The following is an 18774-nucleotide window of genomic DNA, read 5'->3' on the forward strand; positions in this document are numbered from 1 at the left end:
CGCTGAGGGGTGCGGAGCGGGGAGGGGCGCGGGCGCCGCGCTGGGCCGCTGCCGCTCTGCGGGAAGCTGCTTTAAAGGAAGAAGTGCGGCTTCTCGCTCGGGCGCTCGCGGGGCGAGCCAGCAGGGAGGGAACACCTCCGGGTGTCCCCAGCTGGCGGCCCGAACCGGACTGACCGCGCGCAGAGCACTCCTCCTGCGGGTGCGGGGTCTGGGGACCGCGAAGGAGGCAGCCGCCGGCGAGGAGGGAGCGGGTGAGGTGGGTGGCGTTAACCTGAGGCTCCTCCCTGGCCCCTCCGCGTGGTCGCAGGACTGTGCCTTGGGGCGGCAGACCCTCGTCCTGGGTTCTGAAGTCAGCCCCAGGAAGAGTTAGTGATGTGTTAGCCCTTCCGGGCCTGTGTGCATTTCAGAAACACAGCTGGGAGAAGCCACACTTTCACCTGATGAACTAACTTCTCCCACCGAAGGCGTAGATCTGTCTCCTCTTTGTCGCGGAGCTCTTTCTCGGCAGCCTCTTTTAAATCCCACGGCTGTTTGAGATCTCGCCCTCCTGAATAAACAAACTTCACTGTCTCTGCCTTGAAGAACACAGCAATCCCTTAGTCGTTGTGAGGAGAAAGCACCCAGATGTTCTGGAAGGCTTTGTGAGTGCGGGTGTAGAAGGGAGACGGGGTGGCCTGCTCCCCACACCCCTCCTAGGGAGCTAGCATTCAGTCCAGTTCCACGAATGCTGCCAAGTGGGCAGATTAGGTGCCAGGCCCATAGACTGAGTAGAAGGGATGTCCCCCTGCCCGCTCCACCAAGGAGACAGGTTCTGGGGCCGTGGTTGCCTTCTGCCTTCTGCCTTGGCACCTGGCCTTCCTGTGGGACCTGAGAGATTGAGCCCCGTCTTTTCCAGTTGTGACCACGTAGTGGGAAAGCTACTATCCTGAGTTTATGTTATATTATCTAAAACCAACTAGATAAACTAGCAGGACAACTAGCAGGACAAAGGTTGTGCCAGATATGTCACTGGCCCTTGCTGTTCTGGCGGAAGCCACATCATACTGCAACTGCATGGCCGGGAAACCAAAAGCTGCATTTGTAGGTTTCCTTATAAACGAGAGACCCAGTTCCCCCACCCCACTCCACCCCACCCCACAGTGAGTGAAGGAAATACTTTTTGTTTTTTGCTTCTTTTGCTCGAAACAGATTGGACGCTTGAAACCAAAAGGTAACCAATTTTTGACTCTTCTGCACTTCAGCATCTATTTAATGGTCAGGATGCAGGGATGGAGCTACAGAATGGGCCAGCTACAGCATGGTGTGCTGGGGCCACTGCAGGAGGAACTTGCAAAGAACGGGGAGGGACTCCTGACCAGGCTCAAGTGAGCTCTGGAGAAGGAGTAGGAAGGGAAGGCTGGAAGAGGTAGATGAAGGTGTTCCAGGAGGAGCACTAGCTCCGCAGTGACCCAAAAGCATGGTAGAGCCCATCAAGTTTGGGCAAAGGGAAACTCGCCATAGCTGGGTCTGTGAATGGGAGGTTATCAGTGCAGGGAGATGTACAGGGGCTCCCTCTGAGGAGTTAAAAGTTTTAAGAATCTCAAACCTAAGACAGACATGATGACCTCTGTGCTGTAGAAAGATCCCTGAAGCCCAGCAAGTAGAATTCAGCCTTCCATCGAATTCTGGACAAAGACCACTACATGCTAAATAAAAGGGGGAGAGAAGAAGCTCAAGGTACCCAGGATGGCAGAGGAAGAGATGAGCAGAAGGTCTCAGAGGCTGTCTCTAGTTTCCAAATGCCTGGAGAAATTCCAGTCAGGGACAAAAGAGAATGCCAGTCCAGATGAGTGTCAGGGTCTCCTGAATACAGTGAGTTTTGAAGAGGCCTGATCCATGTTGAACTGGAAATTTAAGCTCCCAAAGAAGGTAGTTCACAGCTACCCGGTTAGACAGCTACTTGGTTAGTCGGCCTAGCAAGCAGGTGAACAAAGTGGCATCAAAGGTGGTGGTGCTCGGGTACATGGGATTACAGGCTCTGTCGTGGGTTACTCAGCAGAGATGGGCCACATGCCTGGATGTCCTGTGGGGCCCTAACCCAGAGAATTCTCTAGAGTCTAAAATTCTGTGGCACTATTTGTGTCTGTTCTGCACATTCTACAATGTTTCAGCCTATCAGAGTCACAAGGCTCTTTTTTTAAATTTTTTTTTTTTCTTTTTGAGACAGGGTCTTGCTATGCAGTTCAGGCTGGCCTTGAGCTCATTTTGTAGCCCAGGCTAGTCTTGAACCTGCAGCGATCCTCCTGTCTCAGCCTCCAGAGTGCTGGGAGTACAGGTGTGTGCCACCACGCCCGGCTAGAGTCCCAAGTTCTAATACTAAGCAAGCCACTGAGTGGGAAGCCCATTTCTAATGGCTATGTGTGTTTTCCAGTTATAGCGAACCCACTTCTGGGAGATATGTGCCCTCACACCCCAGGCCTGGACAAGAGGAGGTGGAATATTACCAGTCCGAGGCTGAAGGACTTCTGGAATGCCACAAATGCAGATTCTTGTGCACTGGGAGAGGTGAGCCTTGGTGGAGTCAGTTGGATCGTTTGCTATTGCAAGTGGTTCTAGAAAATGGGGGAGGGGAGATTCTGAGTTGGTGAACCAAAATTAAGCAGACTTACTTTTGGGGGTTCCTAGCATTTCTATTTTATATTTGCATGGGGTTCTTACCTTCCAAAAAAAAAGAGGGAGGTCTGCAAAGTGCTGCTAGGCTTCCTGTGCTGTTTGGCCTGCAGCACCAGGCTGCTGTCCTTGCGGCTTCCAGACCGCAGTAGAACGGGGCGGTCAGCTGCTGGCAGGGGGGCTCCGCTGGCTGAGTTTGAGGAGAGGGAAAGTCGCCCAGTAGGCGGGCAGTTCGCAGCACAAGCCACACGACCAGGAGCAGATGGTCTCCTTGGAGACCTGATGTCCAAACACTTGATCAGTGACTTTTTTTTTTAGGTAAGCCTTAAAAATTCAGTTTTATTATGTGAAGAATAAATATAGACATTTGATCAGTGACTTTTAAATTTCATTGACTGAGATGCCCAGGAAGAAATAAATATTTCACATGAAGGCCAAGTTCAGACACACACAGGAACAAAAATGTCATGAAACTGTACTTACCTTAGTATATATACTAAGCGCACCCAGTTTCCTGTTGCATTAAAAACAAAGATCAAAACAAACAACCAAAAAACTTATTGTATACCCACAACCTTAAAAAAATGTGAATAATATGTGTCACCTCCAAATGTGGCTTCCCAGGGTTCTCGTCTTAGCACAGGCCCTGGCCTTGCCAGCGATGAAGAAAATCTGGTTTGTCAGGGTGAGCCCCAATGGCGCATGCGATTTGTGAGAAATCTTCCTGGGCTGCCTATGCCTAAGGGAGAAAACACCCCAGCCTAAGGGGAAGAAGTCCTGCAACTCGTAACTGAAACTGTATTTTAGGCTGCGTACAAGGATTTACATGATTACAGAACATAAGGAGCTTAGCTGAAAAGGCTCTAGGTGCTGGAGGCATAGGATCGTTACCGAGTTTGTATGCATTGGCATGATCGCGTCGCCTTACTTCAGCAGCTCCCGAGGCTCACAGAGGTGCCGTGAGTTCTGCAGTCAGGGCCAGTACGTTAAGGGAAGAGCTGCAGTTGAAACACTCTGAGGCCGCACAGGGTTTAGTTGCTTGACTTTTCTTCTCCCAGATGATTTAAATATCAGGAAAGGGCCAGAACTGGCTAACGGGCTTTGTCCCTAGAGAGACTTTTATTTTTTTTTTTTCCTCTCTGTGATTGATTTACAAAGAGAAGAGGGCAGGGCTTGGAGCCTCTGATTGAGACACACTGTAATCCAGCCTTAATTGCATCTGGCTGTTTGGTTTAGAGCCTGAAGGTTGGGTTTCTAAGTCCAGGTGGTGAAAGGATGGTTCAGCTCTCAGAAGCTGACAAATTCGAGCTCATAAAGAGCCCTGAATGTGCAGAGCCTGGTATAAACACAACACCAGGAACTTGTCTGCAGCAGGAAACACATGCCTGGATAAAGGTCACCCAAGTGTTTTAGACCTGCCTTAGAGTGGATCATTGGTTACTTCTTTTCTATGAAGTGAAATCACCCCCCACACACACACACACACCCAGAGCAAACTTCTAAAAGTGGAACGTGGCTGTGGCCCTCTCTAGCTTCCTAGGGAGACCCTGAAGTCTGGGCTGTGATTCTCCCTTAGAAAGTTCAGGAGAGCCAGGCATGGTGGCACTTGGGAGGCTGACGCAGGAGGATCACCATGAGTTCAAGGCAAACCTGGGTACATAGTGAGTTCAAGGCCAGCCTGAACTACATAGTGAGACCCTGTGTCAGAAGAAAATAAAAAAGTTCAGGGGAACACTGAGGAGACCAGCAGAAAGAGATGGGCCCCGAGTTCGTTTTTACATGCAAGAATTGTCAGATGCTGAAATCTTTAGGGATAGAGGCTAAAGATCAGATTGAGAGTAAATACAGATGTCACATGCACAAAGCAGACCACCAGGAATCCGCTGTACATATAGACTGTGCTCACTTATTATTTGGAGGCACAGGTGAGGAGTTACAAGTTCCCTAGCAAGAAGGTGCCTTTCCTGGCACCTACCTTAACCCTGTTCGAATTTGAAGCAGTTCCTTTCCCTCTTGCCTTAGACTTTCAGTGTTCAATCATGGTGGTTTGCATTCAGCCAGCTTTGACTGCAAAGCATCATTAAAATTGAATTTTCTTTTTTTTTTTTTTTTTTAATTAATAGGCTTCATTTTTAGAGCCCCTTTAGGTTCACATAAAAACTGTATGTAGTCTGGGCATGGTAGTGTACTCCTATAATCCCAGCACTTGGGAGGCTGAGGCAGAAGGATCTTTGTGTGTTCTAGACCAGCCTGGGCTACAAAGTGAGCTCAAGGCTGCCCTGACCTGCATAGCGAGACCCTGTCTCAAAAAAAAAAAAAACACAGACAAAAAACTATATGCTAATTAGAAGATTTTCCATGCCCTGCCCGGCTCAGCATTGCACACCACCAACATCCCCATTCATTGCGATGCATTTGTTATTATCAGTGAACCAGCGCTGACACATTATTACCACCCGAAGTCCACAGTTTACACTAGGGTTCACCGTGGATAGTTCTATGTGTTTTCACACTGAGAGTGTAGTACAGAATAGTTTCATTGCCCCAAAATCCTTAATGTTCCACCTGCTTATCTTTCCCCTCGGATCTTATGCTGCCTTTTCAGGTTGGTTTCTCTTGCTTAGAATATATGTTTAAATTTCCTTTGCATTTTTCCCCCTGGCTCATTTGTTTTTAGGACCAAATAATAGTTCACTGTACTACGTAATATTGTAAGTAGTAACTAATTCAGTTCTTAAACTAACCCAGCAACACTCTCACAAACACACACAAAACAGTGGTTGGCCAAGTATCCGGGTACCCCACGGCTCAGTCAAGTTGAAACATAAAATGGACCACAACTGTTAAACCGAAAATCATACCCTTCAGTTAGGGAGTCCTCTTAACTGACGGTCAAAACAGAATACTGTACAGTAGTGGAAGGAAAGATTTTCCCAGCCCCTCCAAAAAATTACAGTGCTAAAACCAGATGCAAGCCAAAGTGGATGTTAACTAGCAAAACTAAAAATGTTCTCTTTAGTGAGTCTCTGGTCTTGCTGTCAAATAAGACTAAAAAGATGCCGAGACCCTGAGTTTGATTCCAGGACCAAAAAAAAAAAAAACTAAAAAGATGCCAAGCTGACACAACAGTGTGTGCTTATAATCCCTGATACTTGGGAGGATAAGGCTGAGGAACTGTGTGTTCAAACTTAGCCTGGACAACACAGTAAGACCCTGGCTCAAAAAAAAATAATAAAACCTCAAGTCTTCACCAACACTGTGTGCAAAGGTATATAAAACTGGTGGTCATGACATTGCAAGTACATTGATATTAACGAAGTCCAACAGCGTAATTACTATGAAAGTGGCAAAATATCCTTTAATCAGTTCCCTACCATGACCCCAGCTCCTGTATTTGCTGTCTTTTGATAATACGAACTTCCTCCTTATGATATTCCTGGCACTATGATAGTGATAGACTCTTCTGATAAGACGTACTCAAGAATAACTGTTCCATGTTTGCTGTCACTGTAACACCTGAGGTAATCAAACTGTAAGGAGAAAAGGTTTGTTTTGGTGGCCCCAGGCTATAGGCAGTTGGCACCATTCCTTTGGGCCAGTGACTGCATAAAAGTTAACTATCAGCTGGACATGGTGGCACACACCTGTAATCCCAGCACTCAAGAGGCTGAGGCAGGAGGATCACAAGTTCAGGCCCAACTGGGCAATGTAACAAGCCCTGTCTTAAAATTTAAAATTTTTAAAAAGGGCTGGGGATGTAACTTAGTGTAAAGACCCTGAGTTCAGTCCTCTAGAAGTTTTAATTTTCGTCCAAGACAGTTGTACTTTCTCTAGCCAGTAGTGCTGGTCTGTTACTCAGAACCGTAAGATATAGGCCTTGAGCATGTTCTGAGTTTATGTTTCAGAGGGGCAGTGGGAGGGTCCTGGCACTGGAGGAGTTAGTTGCCGGCACAGCGTATCACAGCCAAATGGGCAGAAACAGTGGCTCTCCACTGCTGGGGAAATTTACTTGTGAACCCCTGAAAAGGTACAGGGTGGGAAGCTGCCTGTGGCCTTTCCTAATTTATATTCTCAATCCCTCTCTTTAACACTCCATAGCACCCTCATGCAGAACCTCGTGGACTGAGACTGTGTCAGGGCTTTGAGTGCCGCTGACTTTACAAGTATTAACTGAGCCAGAGGCAGAGGGAGGAGAGAGCTGAGCTGCTGAGCCTTAGGAGAGAGGCTCTGGCTCAGAAGCACATCCCTTCCCAGCCTGGGAAGGCTCCCCTGGGAGCCTCTAGGTCTTCGTGGTAAGGGCACCCTTGGCCGCCTCCACAGGCCTGCTGATTCTCCTATGGTTCTGCTAAATGAAAAGAGGAAGAAGGGCCGTGACAGGGCTGTAGTCCTTTCCATATCCTACTAAGACATTCTCTCCCTGGGAATGGTAGTGCATATCTGTAATCCCAGCTATCCAGGAGGCTGTGGCAGGAGGAACCCAAGTTTGAGGCCAGACTGGGCAATGTAGTGATACCCTGTTTTAAAGTAAAATTTTTTTGAAGTCTGGCTGCATGTGTAACTCAGTGTAGCTCTTGCTAAGTTCAGTCCCCTCTACTGAAAGCAAAATGTGTCATATAGCAAGTAGTACATTGGGGAAGCTTCAATGTTCCTCACAGTGGAATGACTATAATCACTGTGGCAATCTATAAGCCTTTAAAGTTATGAAGCAGATTTATATTTACTAAGATAGAAAAATGTGTTCACATTTTTAAGTGAAAAAAATAGCTGACTTAAGAGTAGGTAGACTAAGGCCCTGTTCTTACCTAAAAGTAGGCAAACAATAAAAACTATGAACCTGTAATAGAAAAGCACAAAATATTTTTCATTTTTTCCTATTTGTTACAGTAAGTGTGAATGGTGTAACTAAAGAAAACAGTGGCATTGTTTGCCTTTGGTGGAAAGTGACAGTGTGGAAAGGTGGTTTTAGGGGAGTATCGTTTCGGCTGGCGAGTGCAGAGATGTACCACAGGACACCGGCCACAGGATGTGGGCAGAACGTCTGGTTACTGTGAAGGTCGGGGAGGCTGATGGGTAGATCCGGGTGGGGCCGGTTGGCCTGACAGCAGCATTCCAGCAGATACACGGTCCTTTTCTGAAGCTCCACCTTCCTATTATGCTGCACAAAAGAAAAAAGACTGGGATACAGGAGGCAAAACTCATTTCTTTTTTTTTTTTTTTTTTTTTGGTACCGGGACTCAAACTCAGGACCTTGCACTTGCCAGGCAAAACTCATTTCTAACGAAAGTTGATCAGAGGTTTCCTGGGGAGGAAGGTAGAGGACTGACCACAAATTGTAACTGAGAAATTCAGACGCTTTATATCTTTATTATGGTTACATGGTGTTTGTCAGAACTAATCAAGCCTTATGTTGACAGTGAGACGTTTTACTGTGTAGGAAGCTGATTTGAAGGAAAGCAGGCCACTTTCCTTGTCCAAGAGAAAGAAGCCAAGGCCCCTGAAATAATGCAGTTCTGGGAAAGTACTCTGGCCCAGATATGATCGTTAGGGAATCTGAAGAAAATAAAGTTAAACTTTAAGGCATACTTACTGAGTTCAAGTTGAAAACAGAAAAACATGCTTCTTTAATGCAGTAAGCATTATGGGCTGAAAGAACTTAATCTTTCTATTTCTAATACACTCAAACCAGTCAGCTTTTTTTTTGGTGCTGGCGACCAGAAGCAGGGTCTCACGCATGCTAAGCAGACGCTGGCACTGAACTACACCTCAGGTCAGCATTTTGATGTGTTATTTCCTTGCTTTTACTACTTCATATTTCTTAAGTTTTGTGATTCAAATAGCCATCAAGCATATAAAGAGATTGGTTTTTAGTCTTCTGAGCACTTGGAGGGTGTGGACTGTTCCTGCCCTTCCAGGTAGGATTCCTTTCTTTCTAACTGGCCTGATTTCTCCCACCCTCTTCCTGACCTCTCCTGAGGCAGGCTGATTTGACGCTAGTTATGCAGTTTTTGCTGCCCAAGAGGGCTGAATAAAGAGCCAGTGCTTTGTTTGCATGGGGAAGATTAACCTCAAGGGGGAAGAGTCTGCAGGTACAACACAGTGTTATCAGTGGCGCTCTAGAAACCACCCGGAAACAAAGGCTTTCTGTGAGCTAGAGACTGGAGTGACTTTGGGTCCAACCTGAGGGAAGTAGAGATTTCTTGTGATTTCTATGAGGAGAAAAGGTCAGGCGAATTGTCAACAGGACACAGTTTTGTCCTGGATTGGTGTACCCACTGCAGGGGATCTTGCAGATGAGCAGCCGCTGGGGTGCTATAGGTGACCAGTCCGCTCAGACTGCAGGGACCAGGGGTTTAAATCTGTAATCAAGGCCAACTTGTTAACCAGGTGATCCTCATAAGAGTGAGTGTCCGGGGAAGGCAGAGGGTTAGCGGGGTTTCGTGTTTCTTTTCCAGCGTGTTGCAGAACCAGGAGATAATCTCTAATGGGCTGCAGAGAAGGAGGTCATCTACATACTGTATGAGGTGGAGGAGGGGAGTAAAGCGGAAGGAAATCGTGCACAAGGGCCTGCCTGAAGTCGTGGGGGCTGTTCGGGAAGCCCTGCGGCAAGACGGTCCGGTCCGGGTTAACTGCTGGGGCTGGGGAGTGTCAGGGTCTATCCAGGTGAAGGCACAGAGACGCTGTGAGGAGAGGTGTGGGGGAATAGTGAAAAAGGATGGACCTGACCTCCACTGTAAGAGTTACCTGAAGTTCTGCATTTGAGGTGGTCCAGGGACCTCTGAGGCTTTTGGGCAGCTTCATTCTTTCAGCCAAGCCAAAAAGGCCTGGGAAGGAGCCAGTCAGGAGTCGTGACCAGAAGCAGCCGAAGCGATGGCTGTTGGGCAGGCCAGCTTCCAGGGGGGCCCCTCACGGGAGGGACACTGCTTAGGGGGATCCCGTGCTGCTGACATTTCCTAGTCCAGGGGCCATGCTGGCCGCGTTTAAAGCAAGGTCCTGGAGGTGTGTGCTAGTTGGGGGCTGCTCTTGATCTCCTTATGGTCAGCTTGGTTTGGGGAATGTCTCACGGTGACATACAGGGCAGGGTCAGGTTAAGGGGGAAGTGTTGGAGAGACAGAAAGTTTGGCTGGGAGAGCAGCAGAGGGCCCGACGGGACTGACTGGACGCAGCAGGAGGCTCGGGGAGGGAAGGGGAAGAGCTGTGCCGTCACTGCAGCAGGAGCCTGTGCAGGAGGGGAGGGAGTGGCCGCAGTGGTGGGAAGCTCTGTGGGGGCAGCCGCAGCAGCAGGAGGCCGAGCGGGGAGTGGCTGTGCCTGCGCCACTGCAGGAGGTGCAGGGAGCTGCCAGGGGAGACTGAGGTCAGCTGGGTCTGTGGTCAGAGAGGGCTCTGCATCCGGGGGAGGAGGTGCAGCCGGGAGGGAAAGAAGGGTTTGAGAGGAACCCTTAGAGGTGCACAAAGTGGGAATGTTGTGGAGTGTAAGGAATGTCTGCGCCTCTGACCATGTGCTCAGCCTTCGGCAGTGACTGTCTAAGTCCCAGAGAACAGAGACATCAGAAGTGCCATTTTCTGCATGAGCCGTCATCCAGTTTGTGCACCACCAGCCAGGTGGGGCTGCAGAAGAATGTTAGACGTTTGGGCTTCGGACCAGGGTGAAGGAGAAGAGGTTTCAGGTCATTCACGAGACAGGCTAGAGGAGGGGAGGGAGGCGTAGAAGAAGAAATGTGCCCCATGGAGAGCCGAGCGCGGTTGCTATGCCTGGCATGACAAACTAAAAGCAGCACCAGGGTCTGCAACAGACACCTCCAGCTGTGACCAGAGCCGTAGGAGAGACAAGGGTGAGTGACCAAGGCAGCTGTCACTGCAGTTAGCCAAACACCAAGGGAAGACAGTTCTTCTGGGAGGGTTTTCCTGTGACCAGCGCTGGATTTAAAAAGCATGGAAAGTGGGGCGAGCCTCCCTTTGTCCCAGGGGGTGAGGGGAGAGAGGGGGACTAGGGAGCAACCACAGCTGTGGAGGGGGAGAAGGTCTTAAAGGTGCGGAGAGTGTTAAGGGTACCAAACGGAGGAGCAGCTGCAGTGGCAGTGACAGGGGATGAGGGAGTCTTAAAGGCGTAGAGAGCGGGGAGAGAGAGACAGAGACAGAGATCTTACCAGATCTGAAGTGACTTGGAGTGGCAGGAGCGGCCTGGAGCACTGGAGCAAGGTCCAGGACCAGTGTCACCAGGCTTCAGTGGAAAGAAGGCTCGAGATAGGGTGTCAGACCCTCCAAGGAGAAATTACCCCACCCCAGGTTTTGGTGGCAATATGTTATCAACGGTGCACTAGAAACCACCCGGAAGCACAGGCTTTATGTGAGCGAAAGGCTGGATTTATTTCGTCTGGGTCCAGACAGGCTGAGATCATGGGTGATCTCAGCAGCTGGCTGCAGGAGAAGTGAAGCCGATACAGGCTTATAATCCCAAGGAATCCAGATGGAATATTTGGGGTCAAAGTTCCAAGGACAGTCAGTGCAGTTGTGTAGATAATATTGGACTTTCTGGCGCTGGGGAAACTGTATGTCCAGTCTTAAATTTTCTTTATGGCCACCTGTTCTGTTTGCTGAGGGCAGCATGACCCTTTAGTGGCGTCCCGTTGTTTGCAGGGAACAGCCTGTTTGCTGGTAAGGTCTTGCCTGGTCAGGCGCGACAAACAGCACCTCGTGAGGTGGTAACTCACCTTCTCTTTGCAGCCTGCTGCCAGATGCTGAAGGTTCTGCTGAACTTGCTGATCCTGGCCTGCAACTCTGTGTCTTACAGTTCCACAGGGGGCTACACGGGCATCACCAGCCTGGGGGGCATTTACTACTACCAGTATGGCGGGGCATACAGTGGCTTCGATGGAGCTGATGGGGAGAAAGCCAAGCAGCTGGATGTCCAGTTCTACCAGCTGAAGCTGCCCATAGTCACTGCGGCGATGGCCTACAGCGGAGCCCTCATGGCCTTCTCCTGCCTCCTTATTGTCATGGGCGTCCTGCGGGTCCCTTGGCACTGTCCGCCGTGGCTGCTGACCGAGGGTTTGTTGGATGTGGTCATCGCTGGAGCCTACATCCCAGCCATGTACTTCTTCTTCCACCACCTCTCCACTGCCTACGCCTCCCCTGTGTGTCGAGAGAGGGAGGCGCTGTACCAGAGCAAAGGGTACCGTGGCTTCAGCTGTGGCTTCCACGGGGGTGATATAGCAGCGGGGATCTTTGCATCCCTGGGCGTTGGGGTCTTTGCTCTGGGGGCCGTCTTGGCCGTCAGGGCTTACCGAAAAGTGAGGAAGCTAAAAGAGAAGCCTGCAGAAATGCTGGCATTTTAGGCTTTTAAAAATGGTGTGCCCAACATAAGTGCTGAAAGTTACACTTCAGCAAGAGCCCTTTGTTGCACGACTTGCCAACGCTTCAGAAGGAGCAACCAGCTTCAGTATGGAGGGCTTAGCTTCCCGTTTCATGGGGCCCTGTTCTCTGATGTAACCAGCTTTGATTCCTGTTAGTGAGGGGTGAACCAAAAGCCTATCAAAACACAAAAACCTGGAGGCCGGGACCCACGGGAAAAGGCACGCGGTGCAGCCAAGTGCACCTCTGGAGTGAACAGAGGGAGGCGGGCACCGGGATTGGGAGAAGCTGATCTTCAGAGTCCATGGAAAGCCACACAGACATGAGATCACTTTTGATCCCAAACTGTTCTAAACGCAGCTGTCTTCAGCAGATCCGCCCAGGAATCCTTCCACACTGGGCTCTGCAGTCTTACTTCTTACATCTATCAAAGAAAGGGGTAGGCATTCTGGGGAGAGCTACCCCTGGAACATCTAAACTGGAGGCAGGCGTGGGCAGAGGAGGGAGGAATGAGATTAACTCACTGGGCTGTAAAGAAGCCATTCTGCAAGCCCCTCACAACAGCCCTGGCAGCTCAGTAAGCGTTTTGTACCTCTCGTCAATGTCCCATTGTATGAGGAAGGAAACCTCTCTTCTGGAATTCAGGATCCACCCAGGAGAAAAGAATGTAAGAATCCTTCCAACAGAAGAATCTCACTTCGGCCAGACAACTTCACAGGTTCTTACTACCCACTGAATTATGACCTACGCAGTGTTACAATATGTTCTTGATATGAGTATGTTCTTTGTTTTATGTAAATCCAAAAAAAAAAAACTAAAGAAAAGTTTTAATTTGGAGGTAGGTGTTCTCTTTATAGTACTTTTATAATATATAATTCCCTTAAGACAACTTAGTTCATTTGGAAGAGAAGTTTAGATTTAGAAAAGGATATATATACTTGTATGTGATTGGAAAAGTTATTGAATAATATATAACAAAGTACTGACAGTTTTGCTCCTGGAGAGAAGGGAATTTTTTTTCATTTTATATATGGCTTGACCTCACACGTATTTTTATTTAGAAAAATAACAATTTGGTGTACTCTCCTCAGTTTTTCTCAGGCCCACAGTTAAAGGACAGAGGCAGGTGCAGATGTGTAATTAAGCAGAGTGTTTAAGTGGTCGGCCACAGAAAACAGCCTTACCCAGAAAGATGTTGTTTACAGCAAAGATCTCATGGGTGTTTCTGAGCCTCTTCCAGGGAGCCCTCTGTTGTCTTGCCAGAGAATTTTCCCATCCCAACTTGGAGATGAACTGCAGCTCGCTCCGGCAGTCCCCTCTTGAGTGCTAGGGAGTGCTTGTGCCCGTCTGACGTTGGTAGCTCAGCCAGTCCGGCCTGGCCAGTACCAGGGTCACATTCCTTCAACAGACCCATGGACCTGGCAGAAGATTGTTATCTCCCTCCGTTGCTGCAGTCAGTGGGGTGATTGACAAGATCTCAGTGTATTCCATCAGCCCAGCAGATGTCTGGTGCATGGATCATGACTCCACTGTTTTGGCAAGTACACCACAGAAGGAAAAGGGTCAGGTTTCCTGTATCTTGTAGGAGTGAGACAGTCAGGGACGCCATGGGGACAAAGGGCAGGAACACTCCCCGGCCTTAACTTGGGACCTGCTACCCATTTAAAGTATAGCATATATTCTTGCCTTTACGCCCCACCCCAGTTCTCTCAAACAGTCTTATCAACATCAAAAAGCAGGTACGTCGTTAAGGCCAGGATGCCCTTGTCCAAGAAGAAACTGGATGAGAAAACAAAACTGTTAGGGATTATCACAGAGGGACAGAGGGCAAACAACCTGTCAGGCCTTAACCTGTTACTCATTAAAAGCTTGATTTGTATTTTCTTGTGAAGTAGTCAGGGACTTAAAAGCTGCTTTTGCCAAAATCTGACTCTTCACTTAGGCTTACTGATGCCCAGTGGGTAGCTGAATGCAGGACAAAGCTTGGTATCGTTGCTTTCACTTTGTATCTGTCTTGTACGCTTTGGGTCAGATCCCTGCTCAGCTCTGCATAAGGCATATCAAATCATTTAGGGAGCAAGTCTGTCGAAGACTGGTAATACAAGGCTGGTTAGCCCTACATTTACATAACCTGTCCCATCACCTTCCAAGACTGAGAGCATCGAGATAAGAGATTTACAGGACATTCAACTGCCAGTGGGCGCCAGGAAGTCTCTGGTCATTGCCCGAAACCTGCGGGTACCTTGGACTCCAGCAGAGGCCCTGAAAAACTGAGACTTCTCCAAGCAGAAACAGTCATCTCACACAGACCAGGTTGCCTCCTCAGGCGAGAAAGGCTTCTTCAGTACCGCACTGCAAAACCAGAACTGAGATAATGATCAACCCAACCCTTAGCCGACTCAGCAATGGCTTAAACACTGGCCTCCTGCTTTGTTAATGCACCCACCTGATCTTCAAAGCTGTGCTCCCTTCAGCTCCTCAGGCTGAAGTTACTCCCCTATTTTTTCTTGCTCTGTAACTCTGCCTAATAAACTAGTCTACACCTCTCCCTGACCCATCCGGAAATGCTTTTCTGTGATAAGATGTCAGGTCCTTCCCTGGGCTAAGTTCAGGTCCTCTTTAAAGAGGGACCTCCTCGGATTCCATCTGGTGACAGAAGCACGGCGCTCCTGCGTCCCTTCAAGGGTGAGATACATGCATGCAGAAAGAAAGCCAGGGCAAGGAAAGGTGCTGGGTGCAGGGACAGCCTCTCCCAGGGAGTCAGAGTCACAGCTGGTGGACGCATTGCTCTGCTGTAGGGAGAGAGTGACCAGTCCTTATGGGCCGGGGTGAGAAGCAGGCGGCTGGAGTCTGATGGTGCTTTGAATTTCAAATAAGTGCAGGGCAGCTTCTCAGCTCTCAGAGCCCTTGACTAGTGACTTTGACCCTCCAGGAATTCATGTGGGCTCACAGGAGATAGGATCAGCGAACTCCAGGGTGGCTGCCCAAGAACTTTAGATACTGGTCCTTTCATTGCCCAGATTATAAACATAGTCATACCCCCTAGCATAAGAGATGCTTGTCCTGATTGCTTAGAAACAGTGCTTTCACACATTGGTCCCATTTCTTTTTAAATCTCACTAATCCCCTTGCTTTTAGAAACATCACTGAGTGGCATCGTCCTGCATTTGTATAACCACTTACGATTTTCCCAGGACTTCATATATAGCTGTCCCATTGTATCTACAGGGGGTTGGCTCCAAGATCCCCTGCAAGTATTAAAATCCAAGGGACTCCTCTCCCCTCCGTAAAAGGGCGGAGTATTTATTTGCATAGAACCCGTGCACATTTTCTCATATCTTAAGTAATCTGTAGATTACTTACACTCCCTAATACAATGTGAAATCTATATAAATTTTCATTATGTTGTATTCTGTAGGGAATGATGAAGAGCCTGTACATGTTCAGTACAATCAACTTCTTTCTCCGAGTGTTTTCATTCCTCATTCAGCCTGTACGTTCAGAAGCTGCAGATTTAGGGGCTGGGGATTTAGCTCAGCGGCAAAGCGCCTGCCTGGCAAGCGCAAGGTCGTGAGTTCGGTTCCCGGTACCGGAGAAAAACCAGAAGCTGCAGATTCAGAAGCGCTGGATATGGAGGCCGACTGCACATTCTTTCATTTTGAGCCCTTGTGGGATAAACCTGGCATCCTTCTCTTCATTTGTTAGTGTCTGAGACTTAGACTGAATGACAAGGACAAGATTACAAGGCCGTGAGCAGCAGGGACCTAGTGTTCCCACCCTGCATTTATGGGCAGCTTGCTTTGTCCTTATCTCTGCAATCCCACAGGATGGAGGAGGAGACCGTCCCCAAGTAGGTCTAAGAAGGGGTCCCAGGCTTCTGTTGATACCAAGCGCAAGCTGATCTCAGATGAGAATAGATTCTGTCTCTGGTCATCTGCTGGCATCCACAGCCTCAAGACCTGTAGTTTCCTTAAACCTATAAGAAATTCATCTCAGATGTACACAGCCAGATCCTGGCTGAACAGACTGGTCCATCCACATTACGGAATGGGAGGCCTTGGAGCAAAGAATGTGGCCACTCTAGGAACTGACCTGGAAACATCTCTGGGGCTCATTAAATGAAAGAGCAAGATGGGGAACAGTGTATGCTTACTTTTGTGGAAAAAAGCAGAAAAGGGTGGATGCAGTGCAGATTTGAATATACCTTTAGCTACGAAAAAGGAAGACAGGGGCTAGGGGTTTAGCTCAGCGGCACAGTGCCTGCCTGGCAAGCGCAAGGTTGTGAGTTCGATTCCTGGTACTGGAAAATACCAAAAAAAAAAAAAAAAAGGAAGAGAAGAATCCAAACATGGTGGAGAACTGTAATCCTAGCACTAGGGAGGTGGTGGCAGGATTACTGTGAGTTCAAGGCCAGCCTGGGTTACATAGTTTGAGACCTTATCTCAGAAAAACCAAACAAATAACCAATTGTTCATTCCTTTGTATTGCTGAGTAGAGCTTCCTATGGTACCTTTCACTCACTGAAGGACACTCGGGTCATCCGAGTATTTGACCATTACAAATAAAGCCACCAGGAACACTCATGTACATGCTTTTGTGTGAACGTAAGTTTTCATTTATTTAGGATAAAGTGCCCAGGTGTACAATTGCAGGGTCATATGTTTCATTTTTTAAGAAACTACCCCAAGTGGCATTTTAATCTTTCAAACATCTTAAAAGCAAAACAACCACCAAAAACAAATCGAGAATGTTCAAGTTGAATCTGCCCTGGTTCTTAAACTGAGGTCGGTGGAATCCTCGGGTTTGGCCAGGGTGAGTGATGTCAGTGTTAAACCCAGAATCTCTCTTCCTCTAGGTGTGGTACAGATAACGGAGGTGATTTTGAATGGGATGGTTCTCATGTGTATCGTGGCCTCCTACTTTGTCCTGGCCGGATTCAGCGCCAGCTTTGCCAGTGGCAGCGGCTTTGGGAACAACTATTATTCGCCATTTGAGGGCAGCGAGCTGGAGGAAGTTCGGCGGCTGGACCAGCAGTACACTGTCCTCCGGTCACCCCTGATATACAGCGGCGTGGCCGTTTCCCTGGGGCTCGGTGTCCTCACCATGGGCGTTCTAGTCCAGGGAGCCAAGAGTCTAGCAAAACTGCCTGGGAAATGGCTTCTCTTGGAGGCCACCTTCAGTCTCCTCGCAGCAGTGGGCTACTGCGTAGGCATTGGCGTTTACCTCCACGCAGCTCTGCAGATCAATTCCACGGACACTTGCAAAAAAAGAGAGCGGCTGTACGCCCGCAGAGGCCTCACTTGGATGAACTGCCAGCTGGCAGGCACTGACGGAGCAGCGGCCACCTTCGCTTGTCTTTTGGTCATCATGTATGGTGTCAGCGTGGTCCTGGCCCTGCGGAGCTACAGAAAACAGAAGCTCTACAAAGACAGCCAAGAACAGCCCGGGAATTACAGCGATGTACCACAATACCTGTGGTCTGGGACACTCTAAGGCGACTTTCTGGACGCCAAATGTCAACCCTCCCCCTACTGTTTCTCTCAAAAAGGCAGGTCCTTTAAAATCAGTTAGACAACTGTGGTTTTCACATACTTGATCTCATAGGGGCTGCCTTTATTTACTTAACGCAGTTAAGTAATTGTCTCATTTTTCCATTGTAAAATCCATCCGTGATTGCTGACTGACTCAGTGATAGCTTCAAAGTACAAAGAGCAACATCAGAAGGGAGGGCACCCTCACTAGAAAGAAATAGCTCACTAGTCAGGGTAATTCTTTTTTTTTTTTTTTTTTTTTTCCTCCTGTACTGGGAATCGAACTCATGACCTTGTGTTTGCCAGGCAGGCACTGTGCCGCTGAGCTAAATCCCCAGCCCCGAGCCAGGGTAATTCTGAAAGGCGAGAACTGCACATCAAAGGGTGGCAGATCCAGTGGGAATCATACCTGTCCTTCCTAAAGTCATCAGAAGAAACGCGCCAACTCCCCCTCGCCCCGATGTGGTCCCAAAGAATGATTTTCAAGCAGTTATTCTTGCTCCCTCCTAAAGGGAAGCCCTCTGCTATTAGGGAGGCCGCCAAAGCGCACTGCAAGCAGCTGGAGTCCGACCCAGGGAGAGCGGTGCTTTCCGCAGGCCCAGTCCTCCTCAGGACTCCTCCTTCAGGGCCCCGTGGCTAATGTCTCCTTCCGGCTATTTCCTGTCAGTATTTTTCTGGCAAATCATTCCGCTGGAATTCACTTTTCTGAAATGTTTCACAGCCTTTTTTAAACATGAGGTTTCCAAACACTGAAAAAATTTGTAAAATTAAATGTGTCGTTCAGCTGATCTCAAAGATAAGGCAGTTGGCCTTATTAGCTTCAGGGCCTTATTGGCGGCCTTTCCATCCGCAGTCCCTCTCAGGGCCCCCAGAGCAGGCCTTCAGCATGGATGGTGACTTCATGAGTTAATCAGTCTCTAGCACTGAACCTTAAAAATAAAATTTTCAGTAATTTAAGTCTTATTTGATTTTACTGTTTCACTCTCAATTTATACCTGTTCTTCTTCTTTACAGCCAGTCTCAGTTGATGTCAGATCCGGCTAAAGACTTTTACATTCATGTTACAGAGGCCTTTTTCTAACACTGTCCTGCTTTTCTATCGTTAATCCACAAGGAGCCTGTCCAAGACAGAGGGTCAAAAGTAAACCTCATAAAAATAAATAGTAAAGCTTGGAGGAAGATGTGCACCTGGGAATCTGTACTGCTGAACTGAAATAAAGTTGGCCGGGCCACCCGAAAGTATGGC

At 48.5% G+C, this 18774-nt stretch overlaps 2 protein-coding genes across 2 annotated transcripts in view; both read left to right on the top strand.

Moving 5' to 3' along the window:
* The window catches only part of LOC102003241 (MARVEL domain-containing protein 3-like), a gene marked incomplete in the record, with an annotated part of 15005 nt that extends 455 nt beyond the window's left edge, over window positions 1-14550 (top strand). Inside the window, 2 exon segments of the mRNA XM_013503949.1 lie at window positions 2411-2544; window positions 11371-14550. Of these exon segments, the coding sequence (XP_013359403.1) occupies window positions 2411-2544; window positions 11371-11981 (745 nt within the window).
* LOC106146548 (MARVEL domain-containing protein 3-like) lies at window positions 12112-18491 on the top strand. Its single transcript, XM_013503854.1, has 3 exons — window positions 12112-12131; window positions 12537-12715; window positions 16853-18491. The coding sequence occupies exons 1-3, from the start codon at window positions 12112-12114 to the stop codon at window positions 17488-17490; spliced, it is 837 nt and encodes a 278-aa protein (XP_013359308.1). The 3' UTR covers window positions 17491-18491.
* The last annotated feature ends 283 nt before the right edge of the window (window positions 18492-18774 follow it).

Source organism: Chinchilla lanigera, unplaced genomic scaffold (genome assembly GCF_000276665.1).
Source record: "Chinchilla lanigera isolate Chin_1 unplaced genomic scaffold, ChiLan1.0 scaffold00083, whole genome shotgun sequence".
Taxonomy (NCBI): domain Eukaryota; kingdom Metazoa; phylum Chordata; class Mammalia; order Rodentia; family Chinchillidae; genus Chinchilla; species Chinchilla lanigera.

Bases quoted from the DNA above. Each gene is read 5' to 3' on its own strand.
- LOC106146548 (XM_013503854.1), top strand. From the start codon at position 12,112: ATGGGGCCCTGTTCTCTGAT. The intron at 12,132-12,536 runs GTAACCAGCTTT...GCTGTAAAGAAG, and splicing joins ATGGGGCCCTGTTCTCTGAT to CCATTCTGCAAGCCCCTCAC. The intron at 12,716-16,852 runs GTTCTTACTACC...CTCTTCCTCTAG, and splicing joins TCGGCCAGACAACTTCACAG to GTGTGGTACAGATAACGGAG.